The sequence below is a fragment of the Chelonoidis abingdonii genome, chromosome 5, assembly GCF_003597395.2.
Source record: "Chelonoidis abingdonii isolate Lonesome George chromosome 5, CheloAbing_2.0, whole genome shotgun sequence".
In the NCBI taxonomy this organism is placed as follows: Eukaryota; Metazoa; Chordata; order Testudines; family Testudinidae; genus Chelonoidis; species Chelonoidis abingdonii.
In genome coordinates, this window is record NC_133773.1 from 102,102,483 (window position 1) to 102,123,985 (window position 21,503).

General features: G+C 42.7%; 1 protein-coding gene across 8 annotated transcripts in view; it reads right to left on the reverse strand.

The window, feature by feature from the left end:
- Positions 1-20,940, reverse strand: part of TBC1D1 (TBC1 domain family member 1) — a 199,882-nt gene extending 178,942 nt beyond the window's left edge. For 7 of the 8 annotated variants that reach the window (XM_075066530.1, XM_075066528.1, XM_075066526.1 and 4 more), the window contains exons 1-2: positions 20,539-20,940; positions 11,509-12,013 (exon numbers count right to left, since the gene is read on the reverse strand). In XM_075066530.1, the coding sequence (XP_074922631.1) occupies positions 11,509-11,925 (417 nt within the window). In that variant the 5' untranslated portion in view covers positions 11,926-12,013; positions 20,539-20,940. Of the gene's footprint in view, positions 1-11,508; positions 12,014-20,349; positions 20,485-20,538 lie in introns of those variants that run through there. The other variant, XM_075066525.1, reaches the window with a different exon arrangement.
- Between the last annotated feature and the right edge of the window lie 563 nt (positions 20,941-21,503).

Here is a 21,503-nt window from a genome sequence, read left to right on the forward strand (position 1 = left end):
AGGTGCTCTGTGGGATAGCTGCCCACAATGCACCACTCACAACAGCGCTGCAAATGCTGCAAATGTGGACACACTGCAGCGCTGGTCGCTGTCAGTGTGGACACACTGCAGCGCTGGCCCTACACAGCTGTACGACCACAGCTGTAACTACCAGCGCTGCAAAAATGTCAGTGTAGCCATACCCTCAGGGCACATATATAAACCTCACAGGAGAAACAGCAGCTCAGTCTGCTCCTGGCTTGGAATTCTCCTTTGCATGATAGTGAGGTGTGGTGACACACTCCACAGGCCTTAACCTGCTCCAGCCCTGTTCTGGCTGCAGCCTTGCCCCCAGCCCTACTCTTACCTTGTTTCAACCCTGCTCTTGACTGCTGATTCCAACTCTGACTCCTGTCTCTGTCCTCTAGACCCAACTGTCACCACTCCATCCACTAGACCTATTTACCACTGCTCCAGGCACTAAGTTTGATTATCTTTGTCTCAGTTTCTAACACATAGGGTTAAGAATCAATCACTGTAGGATCCTATCAGAAACACATCCACTCAATGATGATTGCCTTTTTACAATTATATTTTGAGACCTGCCAGTTAACCAGTTTGTAATGCATTTAATGAGTGCCATGTTTATTTTATATCATTCCAGTTTCTTTTATCAAAATGTCATGTGGTACCAAGTCAAATGCCTTACAGAAGTCTAAATCTGTTACGTCAACACTATTACCATTATCAACCAAACCTGTAATCTCATCAAAAACATTAGTTTGACAGAATCCATTTTCCATTAAACCCATGGGTATTGGCATTAATTATATTACTCTCCCTTAATTCTTTATTAATCAAGTCCCATATCTGCTGCTCCATTATCTTGCCTAGGATCAAAGTCAGACTGACAGGCCTATAATTACCAAGATCATCCTGTTTACCCTTTTAAAATATTGGCAGATTAGCTTTCTTCCAGTCTTCTGGAACTTCCCCAGTGTTCTGAGACATACTGAAAATCAGCATTCTTGGTGACGACATCTTCAGTCAGCTAATTTAAAGCTGTTGGATGCAAGTTATCAGGACCCACTGATTTTAAAATGTCTAACTTTAGAAGCTGCTATTTAACATTTTCTTGAGATATTAATGCAATGGAAAATGTGTTATCATACAACATGACTACATCACCTGTTTTCTTCCCAAATATAGAACAGATATTTATTGAACACTTCTGAATTTTCTGCATTATTATTGATAATTACATCGTGATCATCAAGTAATGGATCAATACCATTGTTAGGATTCTTTTTGTTCCTAGTATACTTTAAAAACTTCTCATTTTAACTTAACCCTGTTGGGCATAGATTTCTTTTTGTGTCTCTTTGCTTTCCTTATCAATTTTCTACAATTCCTAGCTTCTTTGATTCATTACTGTCAGCTTCCCCTTTCTTCCATTTGTTTTTATATATAAAAAATTTATATCTGCCTTCACATTCCCTCTAAACAGGGTCAGTTTTTTTAACCCATATGGCCTTCTTCCTCAATTGTGGCTTTTTTGGGCACCTAGTAAAGTTTCTTAAAGTATTCCCATTTATCAATCACATTTTTCTGATTAAATTCTTCCTCTAAGCTGATTTGGCTCACAATGGTTTTAAGCTTTGTGAAACTGGCCATTTTAAATTACCATGTGTGTGTATATTTTGTTTGCACATTATAAATGTAATCAAGTCATGATCACTTGCACCTAAGCTACTATTAGTTTTTAGTTCTGTGATCAGTTCCTCTTTATATGTCAGGACAAGGTCTAATATAGAATTCCCCCTTGTTGGCTACAACACTTTTGGAGTTAGGAAATTGTCATCTATAATATTTAGAAATTCCGAGGATGTTTTAAGACTCATAGCATGAGACCTCCAGTTTGTGTCATTCCAATTGCAGTCACCCATGATCATGAAGCTTCTTCCCTATGCATTATAGATAGGTGCATAAGAAGGCGGTCATCTTGTTCCCTAATGTGATTGGTGGGTCTGTAGCAGACACCAACTAATACCCCATCCTGTGCTTTGTCTGTTAGGACTCTGATTCATAAGCATTCAAGATAATTTATCTTCCCTGAACCACCTTCAGTTCTCCCTTCCATGCCACCATATCTGCAGCCAACATGGAGTATACCTACCAGACCCTCAGGCAATCAAAGGTCAGCTTGTACAGTTGCTATGACCGTGGCTCCCCACACAAGGGATTCTGCTGTGTGGGAGGCATTGTGTGGGAGTCAAATCTTTCTGCTGTAGAGCAGAGGTTCTCAGCCTTTTTCTTTCTGAGCCACTCTACAACATGCTATAAAAACTCCATGGCCCACCTGTGCCACAACAACTGTTTTTCTGCATATAAAAGCCAGGGCCAGCATTAGGGGCTAGCAAGCAGGGCAACCCTACAAAGCTAAATCGCTCAGGTTTCCATTTCAGCCCCGGGTGGCGGGGCTTCAGCTTTCTACCCTGGGCCCCAGTGAGTCTAATGCCAGCCCTGCTTGGTAGACCCCCTGAAACCTGCTTGTGCCCCCCCCCAGGGGGCTTCAGATCTCTGCTTGAGAACTACTCTTGTAGAGCAGCTAGAAAACTAACATTATCCCAGACAGATACATCAGAGGAACAATTGAGACACCACTTCGCAGGCACACTTTCACTCTCTGCAGAATGAAGACTTTGAGGGTGCACATATCTGCCTTCTTCAAAGATGCCCATCAGAATCCTACTTGAATCAGTTGTAACATTTCTCTCCACAATAAAAGTGAATGATTCTATCCCATGTTTTTCATTAAAGGATTAACAACCCTAATAAACACAAGAATGGCAAACTGATTAGGGGAAAAAATATGAACAGAACTTAACCTTTTCCCAAAGCAGAACTTTTGTGCGGCTTTCATTTGTGCATGCTTCTCCTTTTCCTGGTTCTGCAGGAACCACTGGAAATCTCACAGAAATGCCTGTTCCCATAAGATGTCCAGCCTGGGTTTGCAGACTGAAAAAAATTGGAGGGTTTGAATAAACAGCCAAACTTCAGTTCTTATCAGAAATGAACCTTCAAATATGCTACTTCAGTAACCCCTAGAGAGTGGTGAGAAGGATTTTTCATCACTGCATTGCCAAGTGGAATTTCTGACTGCCAATCAGATTGTTGGATCTGATTGTTGGATTCTTTGACCACTTAAAATAAACACAACTCTGCTCTGAAGAACACATTTCTGGATAAGTTGGTCTCTGATGTATTGTATCACAGATTTTGCCTGATGTTTCTCTCACACTTACGTAAATCAAGAATATCATCATAGAACTTAATTGCTTTACAGAAGTCTAAAATTTGTTTGAGTAAAAGTATAATTATGCCCAATTTATCTTATATCTAAGCCATCCTTAATACATCATTAGATCAATTACAGTAAAGTGACCAAATTTCCATTTGCCATACAAAACATCCATCAGGTAAAATGAATAGATGTACATGAAGCCAACGATTTGAAATACCAAAGAAAAATCATTGTAATGCGGTACAAAATCAGTGTCTCCTAAACTGAAAATAAATATACAGCTTTACCACTACATTTATTTTCTATGAAAATCTTGTCAGTTATGTAGCAGTAGGAGACCAATATCCTGTAACAATGCTCTATTGGCTTGTAATTATCTGTCTCTCATTCAGTTCTCCCCAAAGTGGATTTAAATGCTCAAAAAGGTGACAGACTAGAAAAAGCAACCACTAAAGTACTCTGTTTACCCCTAGAGAACAGCAGTACAGGTTTCCCCACCTTCACTTCAGTCCACCATACCTCTCCATCCATAAAATCCCAACTTGGGAAGGGAGGGAGGGAACCTTATTAAAAAAAATTAAAAAAAAGGCAAATAGAAATTCTGCATTTCTGATATAAATAATTTTCAACAATAAAGCTGAGGAAATATCACATTTGTGTGGAATATAAGCCACCTTGGGACCAAAATGAATGATCCATCAAAATGAGGGACACTGGGCACTGTACCGACATACAAGTCTACACTATGACCTAGAGTGAATATCTCTAGGAATTACAAAGCCCACTCAATAGCCAATCACTCTGCTGAAACTATCAACAAGGTTACAACATGTGATGATGAACTGTGTGTTGTAGAACCCTGTCCATCAGAAATCAGACTCAAAACACCAGCTTGTTTGTTTTATGTATGTCATCAACTGGAGGTGACTTTTAGTCTAACAGCTTGGGAGTCACATTGTACTCTCCTGTGGTTAACTCGCAGTCTGAGGACAAAGAGTTTAGGAAACTACAGTAGTGTCACCTTGCAGAATTTTCAACTAATGGTCCCCTCAGAGTGGGACAACAGATGAATCACGTGGTTCAGCCTCCAAATCCTACAGAGTTCAGGGATTTGCATGAAATGGGAAGTTCTAGGCCCTTTGACCCTGTCCCTCTGTAAAGATGCTCTTGGCACTTCTGCTGACACCTGTGTAAAAAAACCCTCTTAAGGCATGATCAAATGCAGAACAGAACATAATACTGCGTGGGGCAGAAGGACTGCATGTGCAGACATTTGCATGGTTCTGAGCCAGGTCCCCAAAGGAGTTTAACCCATACAGTATGTCCCCTGATACTCTCCTCCATTTACCCCTATACTCCATCCAGAGCAGCTAAGCCCTAGCCTCATGGTTGTCATAAACAGATAGCTAAGGGTTAATGTCTCTTTCACCTGGAAAGGGTTAACAAACAACACCTGACCAGAGGACCAATCAGGAAACAAGATACTTTCAAATCGCGGTGGAGGGAAGCCTTTGTTTGTGGGTTTTGGGGTTTGCTTTGTTCTCTCTGAGTCCATGAAAGGGGACTAGGTTGCTTTGGAGTTTGCTTTGTTCCCTCTGAGTCCTGAAAGGACTAAGAGGTTTCTTGCCAATCGTCCTGCACAGTCTCTTATATATTCAGAATAGTGAGTATTGATAAAAAGGTGGTTATTGTCTTTTATTGGCTCACTCTCTGTATCCTTGCCAATCTTCGTCCAACATGACTTTACCCCCGATTTTTTGTTTTTGGGGTGACCAATATTACATTTATTTTGTAAAAACTGTGTATATGGTGGTAGAGTTTTAACTTGTGTATTTGCTGAAAGTATTTTAAATTGTATTTCTGCTGAAAAGCTTTTTTTTTATTTCTATAAGCTGAAGACCTGTAATATTACCATCTAGATTACAGAGATAACTTTACTTTTTTCTTTCTTTTATTAAAGTTTGCTTTTATTAACGACTGTTGTATTTTTCCCTAGTTGAAGCAAGTAATTGAGTCTGTACTCACAGGAAATTGGTGGGAGAAGGGAAGATAAATTTCCTCTTTGTGTTAGATTCACAGAGCTTGAATCTGTATTGCCTCTGGTGAGGGGAAGAAGGAGAGGGGAAGAGAACCCTTTTTAGATTCATGGAGCTTGATCTGTCTCCTCCTAGTGTACCAAGGCGGAAAGATCTGGAGCGAAGAAAGAGGAGAAAAGAAATGGTTATCCCCCGTGTTTGTAAGACTCAAGGAATCTGGGTCTTGGGGGCCCCAGGGAAGGTTTTGGGAGACCAGAGTTTATCAGGACACTCAGAGTTCTGATTGGTGGCAGCGTATCAGATCTAAGCTGGTAATTAAGCTTAAAGGATTTCATGCTAGTACCTCATTTTTGGACTCTAAGGTTCAGATTGAGGAAAGTATACTATGACAATGGTGCTGCAACAGACGGGATTCTATAAATTCCTAGGAAGTGATGGAACCATACCACAATGGGTCATTGCTTCCTTCTTGGGCAGGGCATTTCAGAAGAAGGGAAGTGTGGCTACAAAATCTTAACACAGAATCATGGCATTATTTGGAATTATGTAGAGTTCATTATTTGGAATAGTAGGATACAGAGCCTTTTACCCTCTAAATCTCTGGTTTAAATCCAGGCAAAATACAAGGGCACCCTATTTTACCCACAGGAGGGTGTGCCCACTGGTCTGGATTTGAGTCAATGCTCCAAAGGCAAAAGGCTCTGTATCCCATTACCAAAATATTTTACCCCAGAATAGGAACAACATTCTTTCACAAGTGATCAAGCCTACATTCTGGTTCAGTATGCGTATAAAAAAGTGTTCAGCTAATGAAATCTGGTCTATTCAGAACACTATTGCAGAGATACTTTCTCACTCTCTGTTGTTATGACTATGCTATCCTCTCCCTTCAACACCCTTCGCTGGCTGTCTCATTTCCATGCACTAAGTTCAAGCTTTCTATCACCACTTTCAAGGCTCTTCACAATTCTGCACCTGTTTCTTACCACATTGCCCCCTCCTCACCCTGTCAATTATACTAGTCTTTCTTATTTGCTTCTCCCACAGCCATCTTCCTGCCTTCTGTCCACTGCCCTCTCCTCCTTCAAATTCCACCTTTGGAGTTGCTTCTTCTCTGATGCCCACAAGCAATTGACCAATTAATTATGAATAAGGCAAGAGGTAGTGAGGTATAGTCAACATGTATTTGTTCATTTATGTGAATTTTTAAAGGATACTTAATTTACTGCCCAGCAACAGCTTTGCATTCAATTTTAAAAATTATCCTATATAAAGAAGAGTGACGTGGTTTCAGGAATCGTTTGGTAGTAGGATTGCCACCCTTCTAATTGTTGGCAACTGCACCCCCAAGACCCCACCCCTACTCCGCCTCTTCCCAGACCCCTCTACCCCACCTCTTCACGCAAAGCCCCATCCCTTCCCTCAAGGCCCTGCCCCCACTGCTCGCTCCTCTCCCCCCCCCCACTGCTCACTGGATCATCTCAAGGAGCCTCCTTGCAGGTATGAGGTGGCCCTGACTGAGCAGGGTCTGGCACAAGTTAACAGACTCATAGAAGATTAGGGTTGGAAGAGACCTCAGGAGGTCATCTAGTCCAACTCCCTGCTCAAAGCAGGACCAACACCAGCTAAATCATCCCAGCCAGGGTTTTGTCAAGCCAGGTCTTAAAACCCTTTACGGATGGAGATTCCACCACCTCCCTAGATGACCCATTCCAGTGCTTCGCTACCCGCCTAGTGAAATAGTGTTTCGTAATATCCAACCTAGACCTCCCCCATTGCAACTTGAGAGCATTATTCCTTGCTCTGTCACCTGCCACCACTGAGAACAGCCTAGCTCCATCCTCTTTGGGACCCCCACTTCAGGTAGTCAAAGTCTGCTATCAAATCCCCCCTTACTCTTCTCTTCTGCAGACTAAATAACCCCAGTTCCCTCAGCCTCTTCTCAGAAGTCATATGCCCCATCCCCTGATAATTTCTCCACATCCTTTCTGTAGTGGGGGTCCCAAAACTGGATGCAATACTCCAGATGTGGCCTCACCAGTGCTAAATAGAGGGGAATAATCACTTCTCTCAATTTGCTGGCAATGCTCCTACTAATGCAGCCCAATATGCCATTAGCCTTCTTGGCAACAAGGGCACACTGCTGACTCATATCCAGCTTCTTGTCCACTGTAATCCCCAGGTCCTTTTCTGTGGAACTGCTGCTGGCCAGCCAGTCCGTCCCCAGCCTGTAGCAGTACATGGGATTCTTCCATCCTAAATGCAGGACTCTGCACTTGTCCTTGTTGAACCTCATCAGACTTCTTTTGGCTCAATCCTCCAATTTGTCTAGGTCACTCCAGACGCCATCCCTACCCTCCAGCGTATCTACCTTCCCCCCAGCTTATTGTCATCTGCAAACTTGCTGAGGGTGCAATCTATCCCATCATCCAGATCATTAATAAAGATGTTGAACAAAACTGGCCCCAGGACCAACCCCTGGTACTCTGCTTGATACCGGCTGTCAACTAGACATTGAGTCATTGATCACTACCCGTTGAGCCAGCTTTCTATCTACCTTACAGTCCATTCATCCAATCCATACTTTTTGAACTTGCTGGCAAGAATACTTTGGGAGACCATATCAAAAGCTTTGCTAAAGTCAAGATATATCACATCCACCGCTTTCCCCATACCCAGTTATCTCATCATAGAAGGCAATCAGGTTGGTCAAGCATGACTTGCCCTTGGTGAATCCATGTTGATTGTTCCTGATCACCGTCCTCTCCTCCAAGTGCTTCAACATGGTTTGCTTGAGGGCCTGCTCCATGATTTTTCCAGGGATTGAGGTGAGGCTGACCAGCCTGTAGTTCCCCGGGTTCTCCTTCTTTTGTTTTTTAATGATGGGCACTATATTTGCCTTTTTCCAATGACCCAGCACCTCTCACACCCTGCATCAATCAGACTTTTGGTTCAGGTGTCATTTAGGGTTGACCGGTCCCCTTTTCAACCAGACTTTCCAGTCAAAAACCAGGCACCTGGCAACCCTAAATAGCATGTGGACACAGAAACCAAAAACTGGACTGTCTGGGTAAAATCCAGATGGGTGGCAACCCTATTTGATAACGCTTGTGAACTCATAACCATATATTTTTTATTGTAATTCAAGGTTTTTCAATCTAATTTGCACAGGAGCCCTGTCTTAATGTGAATTCCACCTACATCAGCCACAGCCTTTTCCAGATTCATCCACAGAGATGCAAGTGGTTGTGGACCTTGTATCTTATAATGTTTTAATCATGGAGACCTCTTGTCCTATAAAATAGATCAGATGTCTATCTAATTATTACAACATTTTGGAGAGAGTCTGAGGGGGGCTGGTAATGAAAAGTAACACTTAGAATAAGTAATTAAATTTACCATAGCTGCAAACACTGTATCAAGAAGTTATACTTGACTGAATGGAGAGATTTAATTTCTCCAACATAGCCAAATTCTGCCTGAGTTTTTCAAAAAGCTGAGATCATAACTTCTAAATTAAAACTGGACTGGTAAATAAGTATAGTAAAGCCAGTGTAAGTTCAAGACCCACTCTGTGTGGGGTTCGTATACAACAAGGTTTTAATACTTCAGCTCTGTCACCAAGCTAATTTGGACTGTTGTGTCTCTTTCTGAATAACAAGCACAAATAGAAAAAACATGCAGAACATTTTTTGTCCATCCTAGGAGCAACAGAGAGGAAGCTGACCATGCCAACACAATCTAAATATGGAAAACTGCTGTTTGATTCCTCAGAGCAAATGTTGCAGGCAGTGAAAGGAGTCCTCTGGGACAAGAGATCTAATGGACTGGAGCAAGAGACTGCTGAGTCACTCAGTCCACAGAAGTTAGTCTTCTAATATTTGTTTCTTCTATAGGAAAACAAAATGGAGATAGGCACTTCCAAATTAAAACAATAATGATCCTAGACTATGGCCCGTGGGCCAGATCCAGCCCCTCAGGGCTTTGGATTGCCCCCCGTGGCCCCACGCCACTCTCAGAAGTGTCCGGCACCATTCCCTGCAGCCCCCAGGCAGGGGGGCAGAGGGCTCCATGCTTTGCCATTGCCTCCAGGCACTGCCTCCCCACCCAGCTCCCATTGGCCAGGAACAGGGAACCGCAGCCAATGGGAGCTTTGGGGGAGGTACCTGGACACGCAGCAAGGGCAGTGCATGCGGAGCCCTCCGCCCCCTTCCCCCTCTCCAGGGACCGCAGCGCTTCCTGGAGTGGCGTGGCGTGGGGCCAGGGCAGGCATGCAGGGAGCCTGCCCTGGCCCTGGTGTGCACCGCTGCCATCCCGGAGCCACTTTAGGTAAGCTGTGCCAGGCCAAAGCCGAACCCCTCCTGCACCCTGCTCCCCAACTGCCTACCCTAAGCCCCCTGCCTGCACCTCGCACCCCAACTCCCTGCCCTGAGCCCCCTACCACACCACTCCTGCACCTCAACCCCCTGCCCTGAGCCCTCTCCCGCAGTCCACACCCCTCCTGCACTCCGCATCCTTCCTGCACCCCAACCCCCTTCCTTGAACCCCCTCATACACCCCGCACCCCTCCTCTGCCCCAATCCCTTGCCCTGAGCCCCTTCCTGCACACCACACCCCCTCCCACACCCCGCACTCCTCCCACACCCCAACCTCCTGCCCCAGCCCTGCATACAATTTCCCCACCCAGATGTTGCCCTCAGCCCAAAAAGTTTGCCCACCCCTGTACTAGACACTGCTGTGCTCCCAACCTGGGTACTTTGCTGTCTCAATACACAGATATCTTTCTCACACACACTTTGATAAGCTTACACAACTTTCAGTAATGTTAATGGGAGTTACACGCATACATTAGAGACAGAATAAATGGACACTGTAAAGGAGAACAAACGGAGATAAGTCAATTCCAAATTAAAACAATAATGATCATAGACACTGGCATCCAAAATCTATGGATAAATTAAAACTGGATACGCAAATCTTTATATTTCCCCCTCTCTCTCATTTCAAATAGCTCCAGGAGTCTGATCAAACAAGTGGAAATAGTACTTTGCTTTTCACTTTGTTGTTACAGAAGAAATTGTACTGGAGGTGATCAAAGTTGTTTATTAACCGTGATCCTAACAAAACCACAACCCATACAATGAACTACATAAGTACATATTTAACAGCTTCTTTCTACTCAGTACCAAGTCCTAAAACATCTACTCCCCACCCTTAAATGCATACATCTTATATCTTATTGAGTAGCCCATTTTTAATTTGACAGTATTTTCTCACTTAAGTGCTTGTGATTTAAGTCCTATTTGCCTGTTAGTTTACTTAGCTCACATTTTATCTTGGGGGAATTTAATTAAAGCTGTGTCCATAACCATGTATCCAGCTCTGAGCCAGGCACTATGAGTTTGGTGTTATGCCCTGTCTTGCTCCAGAGCAGGTAGCTGTAAGTACATAAATCAATCTAATCAGCTGTACACATGCAAACAGTCCCTCTGAGGTGCTTCAGTGGGGCTATTCTCGTGAGTGAGGCATAAAGGATTTGGCCCAATGTGAGCTCCACCTCCAATATTAATAACTACATCTTAGACCTCAATGGTACCACTGCTTTGCCCACTAAGCATTAGTGGTCAGCTGCAGAAACCTAAAGCCCAGTTTTACTCACCTTATTCATGTGAGGATGTGGCGTTAGCAGATTACTGACTTGAATCAGAAGAGCAGAATTGGATGCCTATTTTTAGCACTACAGCCTTCTCAGTGGGAACACAAGCTACTCATATAATGTAGGGTTGGAGAAGATCCAGGGCAGTTTATGGGTGAAATTCTAGCCCCACTGACATCAATAGAAAAACTCGCACTGACTTCAACGGGGCCGGGATTTCAGCCCATATCACTAGTTTATTGTAAACTAAGCCCCGATCCTGCAAAGACTGACACGGGCCTAACTTCACACAGTAAAACTCAGAGTGTGTAAAGTTCAGCCCATGTGTTAAGTCTTTGCAAGACTGAGGTCTTACTTTGTAAAAAGAGTTTAAAGAACTCAGGCTGTAATGAAAAGATCCAAAGATCAGAAAAGCTACCTCATTTTGAAATACACAATATTAACTTCTCTTGTGCATTTACATCATGCCCTATAAATCAGCTTCTAATATCTCATGGAGCGAAGCAAGCTCTGAGAATTGCTTTTTTACTTACTTTTGTTGGATCAGCAGCTCTGAATACATAACAGATACTTTGCTGATTTACTGCTCCATCCTTTATCAGACAAGCAAAGTAACTTGGATCGTGGCTATTGTGAATCAGCTTGTGGACATGCTGTGGCTTATATTCAAACAGGCTGGAACAAATCAAAGGATCCCACTGTTGGCTCTTTCCTGTGTCTGGTTCACATCGCAGGCCTGCTGGTGAAACATAAAGTCGGATTTGGCTGGTGCTAGGTTCTTCGATGGAAGACTGCATACTGAGCCGCCGAATCTCTGCTACAATCCAAGGAAGCACTGGCATGGTGGTTAGAGAATGCACTGGCAGAGAACCAACAAGCTGGAGACTAAAATCCACTGAGATATCAGTGGGTGCTTGAACTTTTTTAACTTTGAATGATAGGGGCTCCATTTTATAATCATCAAGGAAGCCAGGAATAATCCACCAGAGTTTCAATTCCCAGGAATGAAGATTCCCTTCACTGCACAATAGTGGAATTCTGAAAGGAAAGATATTTATACAGTTACAGGAACAGTAATTTAGAATTTTCTATTTAAAAATAATCACCAATAATGGAAATATTCATAGGGCATTTCTAGACTGCAATGTAAACCCAGGGTTCAAACTCAGGTTCAAGCCTAATCCTTCCAGCTACACACAAATCATGCTAACCCAGAGCTTTGACCCTATGGTTTGACGGTTTGATCCTGAGTCAAGCTGGGACCCGGTGTTCAAGCCCTACTGCTCTGCAGTATGGGCACAACCCTACTAGAATCATGTTCTGGGAGTCTGACAAAGGTGTTCCACAAGGCTTCTTTGTCTTCTTGACAGTCAAGTTTAGTGAACAGTCAAATTTTCCCACACTTCACCATGAACAAAGGGCTAGAGAAGCCACATTTTGGGAGGGCTCTAGGAAGTCTGGGATTTAGGTAGTTCAACTCAGGCCCGCATAATGTAGTGTAGATGGCGGAGTGCCAGGTTGGGACTCGGGGTTCAACAATTTCAAACCTGGAGTTAAAAATAGGTAGAAATGCTCAAGCCCTGTGTTAACATACCCAGTCTTCTAACTCAAGTTCTACTAACCCTGGGCTTACATTGCAGTGTAACTATACCCATTGATTTCAAGACCAGAAGGCAACATCTAGTGTAACCTTCTGTATACCCATAGGTCTTCGCTGAATTAATTCCTGCTTCAGATCCAATAGCTGTGGTTGAACTAGACCATATATATTAGAAAAAACATCCAATCTTGATTTTAAAATTGCCATAGATGGAGAATCTACCACAATCCTGGTAAATTGTTCCTTGAATCTGTCACTATAAGGTATGTTTTCCAATCCTTTAGTCATTCTTGTGATTTTCCTTTGAGCCCTCTCCAATTTATCAACATCCTTCTTGAATTGTGGGTACCAGAACTGGACACAGTGTTCCAGCAGCAGTCATACACAGGCAATATCACCCCCTCTACACTTCCTCAAGATTCCCGTATTTATACATCCAAGGATTGTATTAGCCCTTTTGGCCACAGCTTTGCACTGGAAGCTCACATTCAGCAGATTATCCACCATGATCCCAAAGCCTTTTTCAGTCATTGCTTCCCAGGATAGAGTCTCCAATCCTGTAATTCTGGTGTGCATTCTTTGTTCTTAAATGTATGACCTTACATTTGTTTATATTGAAATGCATATCATTTGCTTGTGCCCATCTTACCAAGCGATCCAGAGCGCTCTATCAGTCTCCTGCCCTCTTTATTATTTATCACTCTCACAATATTGGTGTTACTTGCAAACTTTATCATTGATGATTTTGTGTCTTCTTCCAGATCGTTGGTAAATATGATAAATAGCATAGAGCCAAGAACCAATTCCTGCAGGACCTCACAAGAAAAACAACAGCTCAGTGATGATTCCCCTTTAAAATTACATTTTTAGACTTATTAGCTTGCCAGTTTTTAATCCATTTAATGTGTGCTATGATAATTTTGTATCCTTCTAATTTCTAAATCCAAGTGCTATTTGTATCAACTCAAATACTTCAAAGAAATCTAACTATATAACAAACAACACTATTACCTTTTCAATCAAACTTACAACCTTATCAAAAAATTATATCAGGTTAGTTTGACAAGATCTATTTTTGATAAAACCATGTTATTTATATAATCCTCCTTTAATTATTATTTAATCTAGAGAACATAAGAACGCCATACTGGGTCAAACCAATGGACCATCTAGCCCATTATTCTGTCTTCCGACAAGGGCCAGTGCAAGACACTTTAAAGGGAATGAACAGAAAGAGGCAATTTTGAGTGATTCATCCCATCATCTACTCCCAATCCATGAGCCAGAACTCTGAATCTGCTAACAATCTAGATGCATGAAGCACTTAAGAAGGCCCCTAACAGATGTAAATACTATAAGAAATATGAAATATATATTTGTAGGCCTCATTTCAATTATATTAAACATCTTCCATGTACAGCTCATTTCATGTACAGAAAGCAAGGGGAACAGTCCAGAAATCTCTTCGTTTATAAACACACTGTCACAGAAGTTGACCTCAGCTTAACAAAGCACTTCTATATTTGTCTAACTAACAAAATGCTCTGTAACATCATTACTGCTGTGCTCTTGCAAAGGCTTCTGTCAGGGATGCAAACTCCCCATAGGGAAGTGAAGCTCTCTCTTCCCTGTTTGAGATGCAATTGTGAAACTTTTTTTATTAACAGTGACAATGGAAAACAATTCAGCAACTCTCCAGGAGGTTTTGATTTGTTCAGGGCTCAGCAGGAAAACAACACAAAAACCATGAAAATCGAGCTCACTGATTATAAACTTTGTTGTTACTTAAGGGCAAGCATAATGGTCTCAGCATAACAAGGCTAAGTAAAGTCTGTTCTCAGTTGAAATCAATATGGTTAACTTGAGCCATTGTCTTCACATATCAGTAAATCAAAACTTTGCTTTCCATTTTCAATTTTTTGGAGTAAACGTAGTGATCCTTTTCTGCTCAGGAAAGTGAGAGGCAGACACCACTTCCTAGAACCAGGCACAGTGATAGGTTGATGCTATGCAAACTTTTTGGTAAAGAAGTCTTTTACCCTTACCTGCAACTGTAAATGTGGGTCTCATGAGCACAGACTGATCACAAATTATGACCAACTGAGGACTATCTTTGTGTCATGCACTAAAACCAGCAAGCTCATTTCATCTGTGACTCAAACTAACTAGGAATTCAGGGCTCTGTATGTGATATCACACGCCATCCATATTCTCCTTCTCTTTGCTGAGGCTAAAATACACAATAATCACATATAAATGAATAGCACTGCTGCTTCTAATCACAAATATCAAACAACAGCTAATCTCTTTATCTTAGGTACTTGTATCTGAGCACCTCACATCTTTAATGTATTTTTCCCATCACTCCACTCCCATGAGGGAGAAATGTATTGTTATCTCATTTAATCTGATGGAAAACTGCAGCAAAGAGAGACTAAGGGCTTGTCTACGCTACCGATTAAGTCGATACAACTTACTGTAAACAAGTTACATTGACTCTAAGCTCTGCCTCCATCTCCCACCAACATAGCTTCTGCCTCTTGTTGAGGGAGGGGAAGTAAATGCATCGATGGGAAAATGCTCTCCCGTCGATATAGAGCGTCTTCACCAGAAGTGCTATATCAGTGCCACTGCATCAACGCAGCAGCACTGATGTAGTGAGGTAGTGAAGACAAGTCCAGAGTGACTTGGCCAAGGTCATATAAAAAAGCTGTGGCAGAGCAGGGACTTGAATCAAGGTCTCCACACTCCCAGGTTAGCACTCTAACCACTGGACTATCCTTCTCTACTTAGGGCATTTGCTCAGGGGTGGGCAAACTATGGCCTGCAGGCTGCATCCAGAGCTGGGTCAGAGCTGGACCTCCATTTTGTAATTGTGCATTTTATTTTTCCTTCCTATGTTAAGTACTATGCACTTGTCTTTACCGAATTTCATCTTGTTGAATTCAGACCAATTCGACAATTTGTCATGGTTGTTTTGAATTCTAATCCTGTCCTCCAAAGTGCTTGCAACCTCTCCCATATTGGTGTCTTCGGCAAATTTTATAAACATACTCTTCACGCCATTATCCAAGTCATTAATGAAAACACTGAATAGCTCCAGACCCTCCAGACTGACCCCTTTGGGCCCCACTAGATACGCCCTCCCAGTTGACAATGAACCATTAATAACTCTTCTGAATATGGTCTTTCAATCAGCTGTGCACCCACCTTATAGTAATTTCATCTAGACCACATTTCCCAGTTTTCTTTTTCCCAGTTTTCCTTGAAAAAAGAATTTTTTTAAATTTTAATCAACCATTTTCATGAAAATTTTCCAGTTTAAAAAAAGGTAATTTGTATTCATAAAAGTTGTATTCATAAAATTGTGCCCAGCTCTAATCACAACTTCCAGTTCTCTTTTACTCCAGTACTAGAAAATGTTGCATCCCTAACTAGAGATATCTAACATTACAGCAGAGAGTAACATGTTATTTTCAATGCTAAGTCTAAGGATTTAACTATATTAAACAGTGAGCTGTTTTGTCATACTTCAATAAGTACGGAACTGCTGGAGTGTATTTAATATAAAACTAAGAGATTCTTGACATCAACTTGCTTTTTTAAAAAATAAACACTTGAATCACTTTCCATGTCCACACCTATACTATTTTCAAATGGACCTTCTTTAAAAAAAAAAACCACCAAAACCTAACTTTTCAGAACTAAAATTATGAACAGTAATAGAAAAATCAGATTCTCAGGGTTCAATTTTAGTAGTGCCCAAGAAGTAAAGGAACATAAATTTCAACCCTTAAAACACGCATCTCATTAATCTAACTAGCCTCAGAATCTCCCTGTAGTCAGCCTCCTCTTCCCTTCCTCACATGCATTCTTTCTGTGTCACTTCCTTCTGTTGTTCTTGTCCTAACTTAGGGACAGATTCTACCGTAAATTACACCAGTTTAATGCCACTGAATTCAATGGGGTCTATTTAATGTAAACTAAGGGCTAAATTCTGCTTTAGGAACTGATCCTGCAAACATGTATGTACATGCATAACTTTAGGCCTATGGGTAGTCCTATTAACTTGAATGGGACTACTCACAAGCATAAAGTTAAGCACGTATCACAGTTACAAAGTGACCTATACTTTCATCCCCTAACAGTCCCTCTTGGGGAACAGGTTGTGCTATCTTCAAACATATCACATAATCAGCATAGACCCAGATTGGGATGCAGGAGTTTTCAGAGCGTCAGTGGATAAGTGGGCTCACGTACGCCACCCATGGAATGTACTAAGAGTCCAGGAACAGAAACTATACTTGATCTTAGCTCAGTTAAGTGCCAAACACACCACAGCTCCTGGCTACAGAGAAGACAGATCTCACAGAAGAATTAGCATGGCTTGGCAATGTGCTGGGGCAGTATAAGGAAGTGGTCAGGACTCCACCACTGCATATATCCAGAGGCCTAGCTCCCTAGATAGGGGATGAACAATGGCCCCAGCTGTCACCTCAGCCCATGGAGGTTAGTTGCAGAACAACCATGCAAGCACTTCATACCAGATTACTGAGTTGGAGAAAGGATTCCTTTTTTTTCCCTGTCTCCTCTTAGCTACCCTGAGGGAGGCACAGCTGGTCTTAAAAGAAGCAAAAATTTACCCCATTTGTCTCTACAAAGTGTTGACTGTGAACATTGTAAAGCATTTCACTGCTGACCATTTTAACAGAAACATCAAAGTACTCTGGGATTCCGGGTAGAGTTTTAGCCTATGGGCAGAATAGGGTGACCAGGCAGCAAGTGTGAAAAACTGGGACAGGGAGTTGGGCGGCTAATAAGAGCCTATATAAGAAAAAGACCCAAAAATCAGGACCGTCCCTATAAAATCGGGACATCTGGTCACCCTCGGGCAGAATTCTGGAATGTAGACAACAGTTAAGTAGCACCACTTTACCTCTCAATCTGACCCCTGAGATACAGGTTGTCTGCACCCATCCTGATAGATTCATTTAAAACACATCAGCCTCACAGCACATATAAGTATAAATGACAAGACTATGCTTGAGATATGTGAACTACGGGTGGCGGGAGGTGTCACTGTTATTAAGTAAGTTTTCACCCTTTTGGTAAAGATTACACACTAAATTCTCCCCTATCCTCTATCGTGTCATATAAAAACTAATAGATTGTTATATATATGGTTAATAATTTCTGTCTTTTTGTTTTCAGCTTCATTTTAGGTTTTCAATCTGTTTTATTGTTATAGGATTCAAATAAGTACATAGAACTGCTTAGATCATATCATGTAAGCACTACGATTGTATCCATGTCGGTCCCAAGACACACTGTATCATATGTCATAGGATGCTTTTAATTTTCAAATAGTTTTAATTTGATCAGCTACACAACAAAGAAAAAAACAAAAACAGGTAAGTAACATCTTAAGGGTGCTTTTACACAATAGATCCTGCGTCTGCACTAACCAGTACTCTGCAGACTCACAGCAATTTATTATCTATTCCTTCACTTCTTCTACAATCCTAACTGGTATATACGCATAATGTCTTGGCCAATTCCAGAAATCAAGGCTTCTCATAAAATTCCCAAGTAACTTCTCAGCTACCATGTACTTTCATAAAATCCTGGCTCTTCAAGGAGTCTTTCCATTGACTTCAGTGGGTCTTGGATCAGGCCACACATTTAGCTCTGTTTTCAAACCTGGGTAAGTCCTTTGCCTTGATAATAAGTAACCACACCTAAAATAATTACTGTCACAGCTATTTTAACTAGTACTTTGTTCTATGGCCTCAGATGAATTAAACACAGTTAAATAGAGAGTAAAGAAACAATTAAGCTTATTTTCAGGAAAGTGGCAACAGACTCTTGATTATGCTATGAGTTACAAAATGAACGGTGTAATAAACCAATCTGGAAACCATCAGCAAATTAAAAAAAATGTTTACTGTTCCTGCTCTTGACATCTGTTGCTATGTGCTATTGCTGACAATAAAAAATTAATACTCTGCTGCTTGACATTTTGGGTATTGAAGCTTCTGAAACAATTTAATATTATCTAAACTAAAACAATTAATAGATGCATTAATAATCAGCACCCAAAAGTCAGAAAAAACCTGCTGTTTGCAAAGGATATAGACACAAGCCAGCTTGCTAGACAGGTTATAATGCAGAAGCATGAAAAAAGTATGCAGTTGCCAATCATGTTACACCCTCAACTTCATTTCACTTTTTTCTATTCAATGACATGAATGTCACAAAAATGTACGCCTAGAGGCACCAATTTTTCATTTGACTAAGTTCTATGAATTCATGTGAAGAAGCCACATCATGGAATGCATCCATTCCCCTTTTGACTTGTCATTTTTCCTCCTCTCCTAGTACTTCAGCCAATAGTATTTTTGTACAGTACTTACAGAAAGTTTCACAGTTTGAGCATTTTATATTTCATTACTTATAAAGTAGCTCATGAGCATTCTTATACCATTATTACCATTGTCCACCGCTCAGAGCCATTTGTGCTTTAATACATGGCAAGAGCACATTTTAGTCACTGTGTACAGTAATGTTCCACTCAATCTCTGGATTTAACTGGGGTCACAAATCCCTCCATCTGTACTGCAGTGGTTTTCTACTGTAGAGCTGCAATATTAGCTTCTTTTCTAAATAAAATGCAACACACAAGGTCTCGACCTTTTAGAACTGCACTAAAAATAGTTACACATATGTCATAACTCTCCTGCATACTCTTCTTTTAAATGAATGTTAACATTAAAGGGATTGTAGTCCTGTTAACTGTGTTTAAGGGATCTAAATTTGCATTCTGAGACCCCTGAACTACCAGAGGCTGGCTTCCCCCCCTATGAGAAAAGCACTGTGTTGCTCTCAAAAAATCACTCTTGTTCTTTCTGACATATGAAGCAATGTTGACAGGTTCTGGAGGGAATTACGGTCTTGTGCTCCTGGGCTGAAGGAAGGAGTGTACAGATAATGATATGGACCCTTTATAGGGAAGAGTAAAGAGAAGGAAATTGTGGACTCTTGAAGTGCTCAGACTCCATAACATACACTCTACACAAAAATTAAGCAAACTTTTTTAAAAATGGCAAGGCGGGCTTAGTTTATACTAACAACCACCAGAATATTCTGGGTGCACCCACAGCAGGCAATGAAGTATCCATTTTCCAGCACTGGTGCAGCTTTATCCTGCCAGTGACAGTATACAGGGCTCTGGTGTTTTGACCACTCTGCAGTGAAAATCACACATTGTTACAAATGCCTGCTTACACTGTTAGTTCTTGTACAGTTTCACTCTTTCTAGTAAATGGATACGAAACTGTTTGGTGTGTAAAACCCCCAGAACAAAGGCAGTATGTAAGATTACCCTGAACTCATTCTGTTGTGCTTCAGTGCTGTAAATAATATGATCCTCTATCAAAAGATCTCAAAACAGAAGGTGCTCTTACATAAACAAAGTACAGGTTCAAGGTGTGCAGAGCAGAGAGGGCATCTCTGTATCTTCCTGCTTGCCTCAATTTAAACCAGATCCTGTAAAGTCATTTTGGCAGAGCTTTGAGCCTCGATGAACACGGATCTAATCTGAGGACTTAATCCACACCATCAGCCCAGACAAGGGGGAAGTGGAACAGGCTGATGTCATCCGAACGGCTAAACATCATTTCATTTTGGCATTTCCATAAACTCGTTTCAATTATTCTACTTCACACGACTATAAAATTGCCCCAGATTTTAAAATATTAAAAACTTTCGTACTTACCATGCTAGGGGAGGGGCCAGGTGTCTTACAGCGGACAGAGTTGTGCACTGAACAATTTATACCCACACCTCCCTATTAAACCCTGCCACTCCATCCCACTCTAGGTAGCACTTCCCCCGAGTTCGGTATCTATTTCGGCCCGTATCAAGCAGATCCACAGGAAGGGCTGCAAACGCTCAAACGACTTACCTACGCTAGCAGGATGTGCTGGCGCGCAAGGAAGCGCCGCTCTGCGAGCGCTGGGGGAGGAGGAGTCCGACCCCACACTGTGTTTAGAGCGCGGAAAAGCAGAACCCAAAGTTGGGCGCGCTGGGGACAGCGGCCATGCAGCCCCAGAGTAGGGGAGAAGGTGGAGGCGGCTGCTGTATGTTGCCTCGGGTGCAGCATGAAGCGCGCTGGATGTACCTGCTGGTGCCTGAGCCCTCTGCCGGTCTCTGGAGGGCCCCGCCGTGGCTGCTCACTGCCGCCGCCCGCCTGCTGCTCTCTCCCCCAGAGGAGGCTGCCCTGGCTGGGGAGGGGGAGTCGCGACACCCGCTGCTCCTGGGGCCCGACAGAGGGCCCCCCTCCCGCCTGCAGGGCGCAGCTGCAGGTCGGCGCGGTGCATGAGAGGCCGGCGCTGCAGGACGTCTTCTCTTCCCGCCCGCGTGTGTGACTCTGCCGGGGGGGGGCAGCCCACTCCGGCTTGGGAGGCGCCGCTCGGAAAAGCCGGCACGTACCGAACGATCCGAAAGCAACAGGAGCCCGCCCCGGCGCCTCCGCTCTCGCCTGGGGGCACTAGGACTAAGCGTAAACCTGGTGCAGCAGGGACAGTGCTGGGCTGCCGGTCACATGCGAGCAACAGCTGCACTGCAGGGAGAGCTGCTGGGTGCGAGCCGCTTCTTGGCTCCCCGCCTGGTTGTCTGTGCTGGGGGGACGGGGTGTACGACAGACAACCCCCAGCTCGCCCTCTCCTCCAGGGACCTTCTGCGCTGGAGCTGCCTAGGCAGCGCCTAGCCCACCTGAGGGGTGGCCTGCCCCAGCCTTGCCCAGCAGAGGAGCGGCTCACCCACTGCATTCACTTTAAGCAGAGATGGGGCCTAAGCAGAGCTGGAGGGGAAAACAAGAGGAAACAATTTCGGGGAAGGGGTTATTGAACGTTTGACATTTTCATTGGG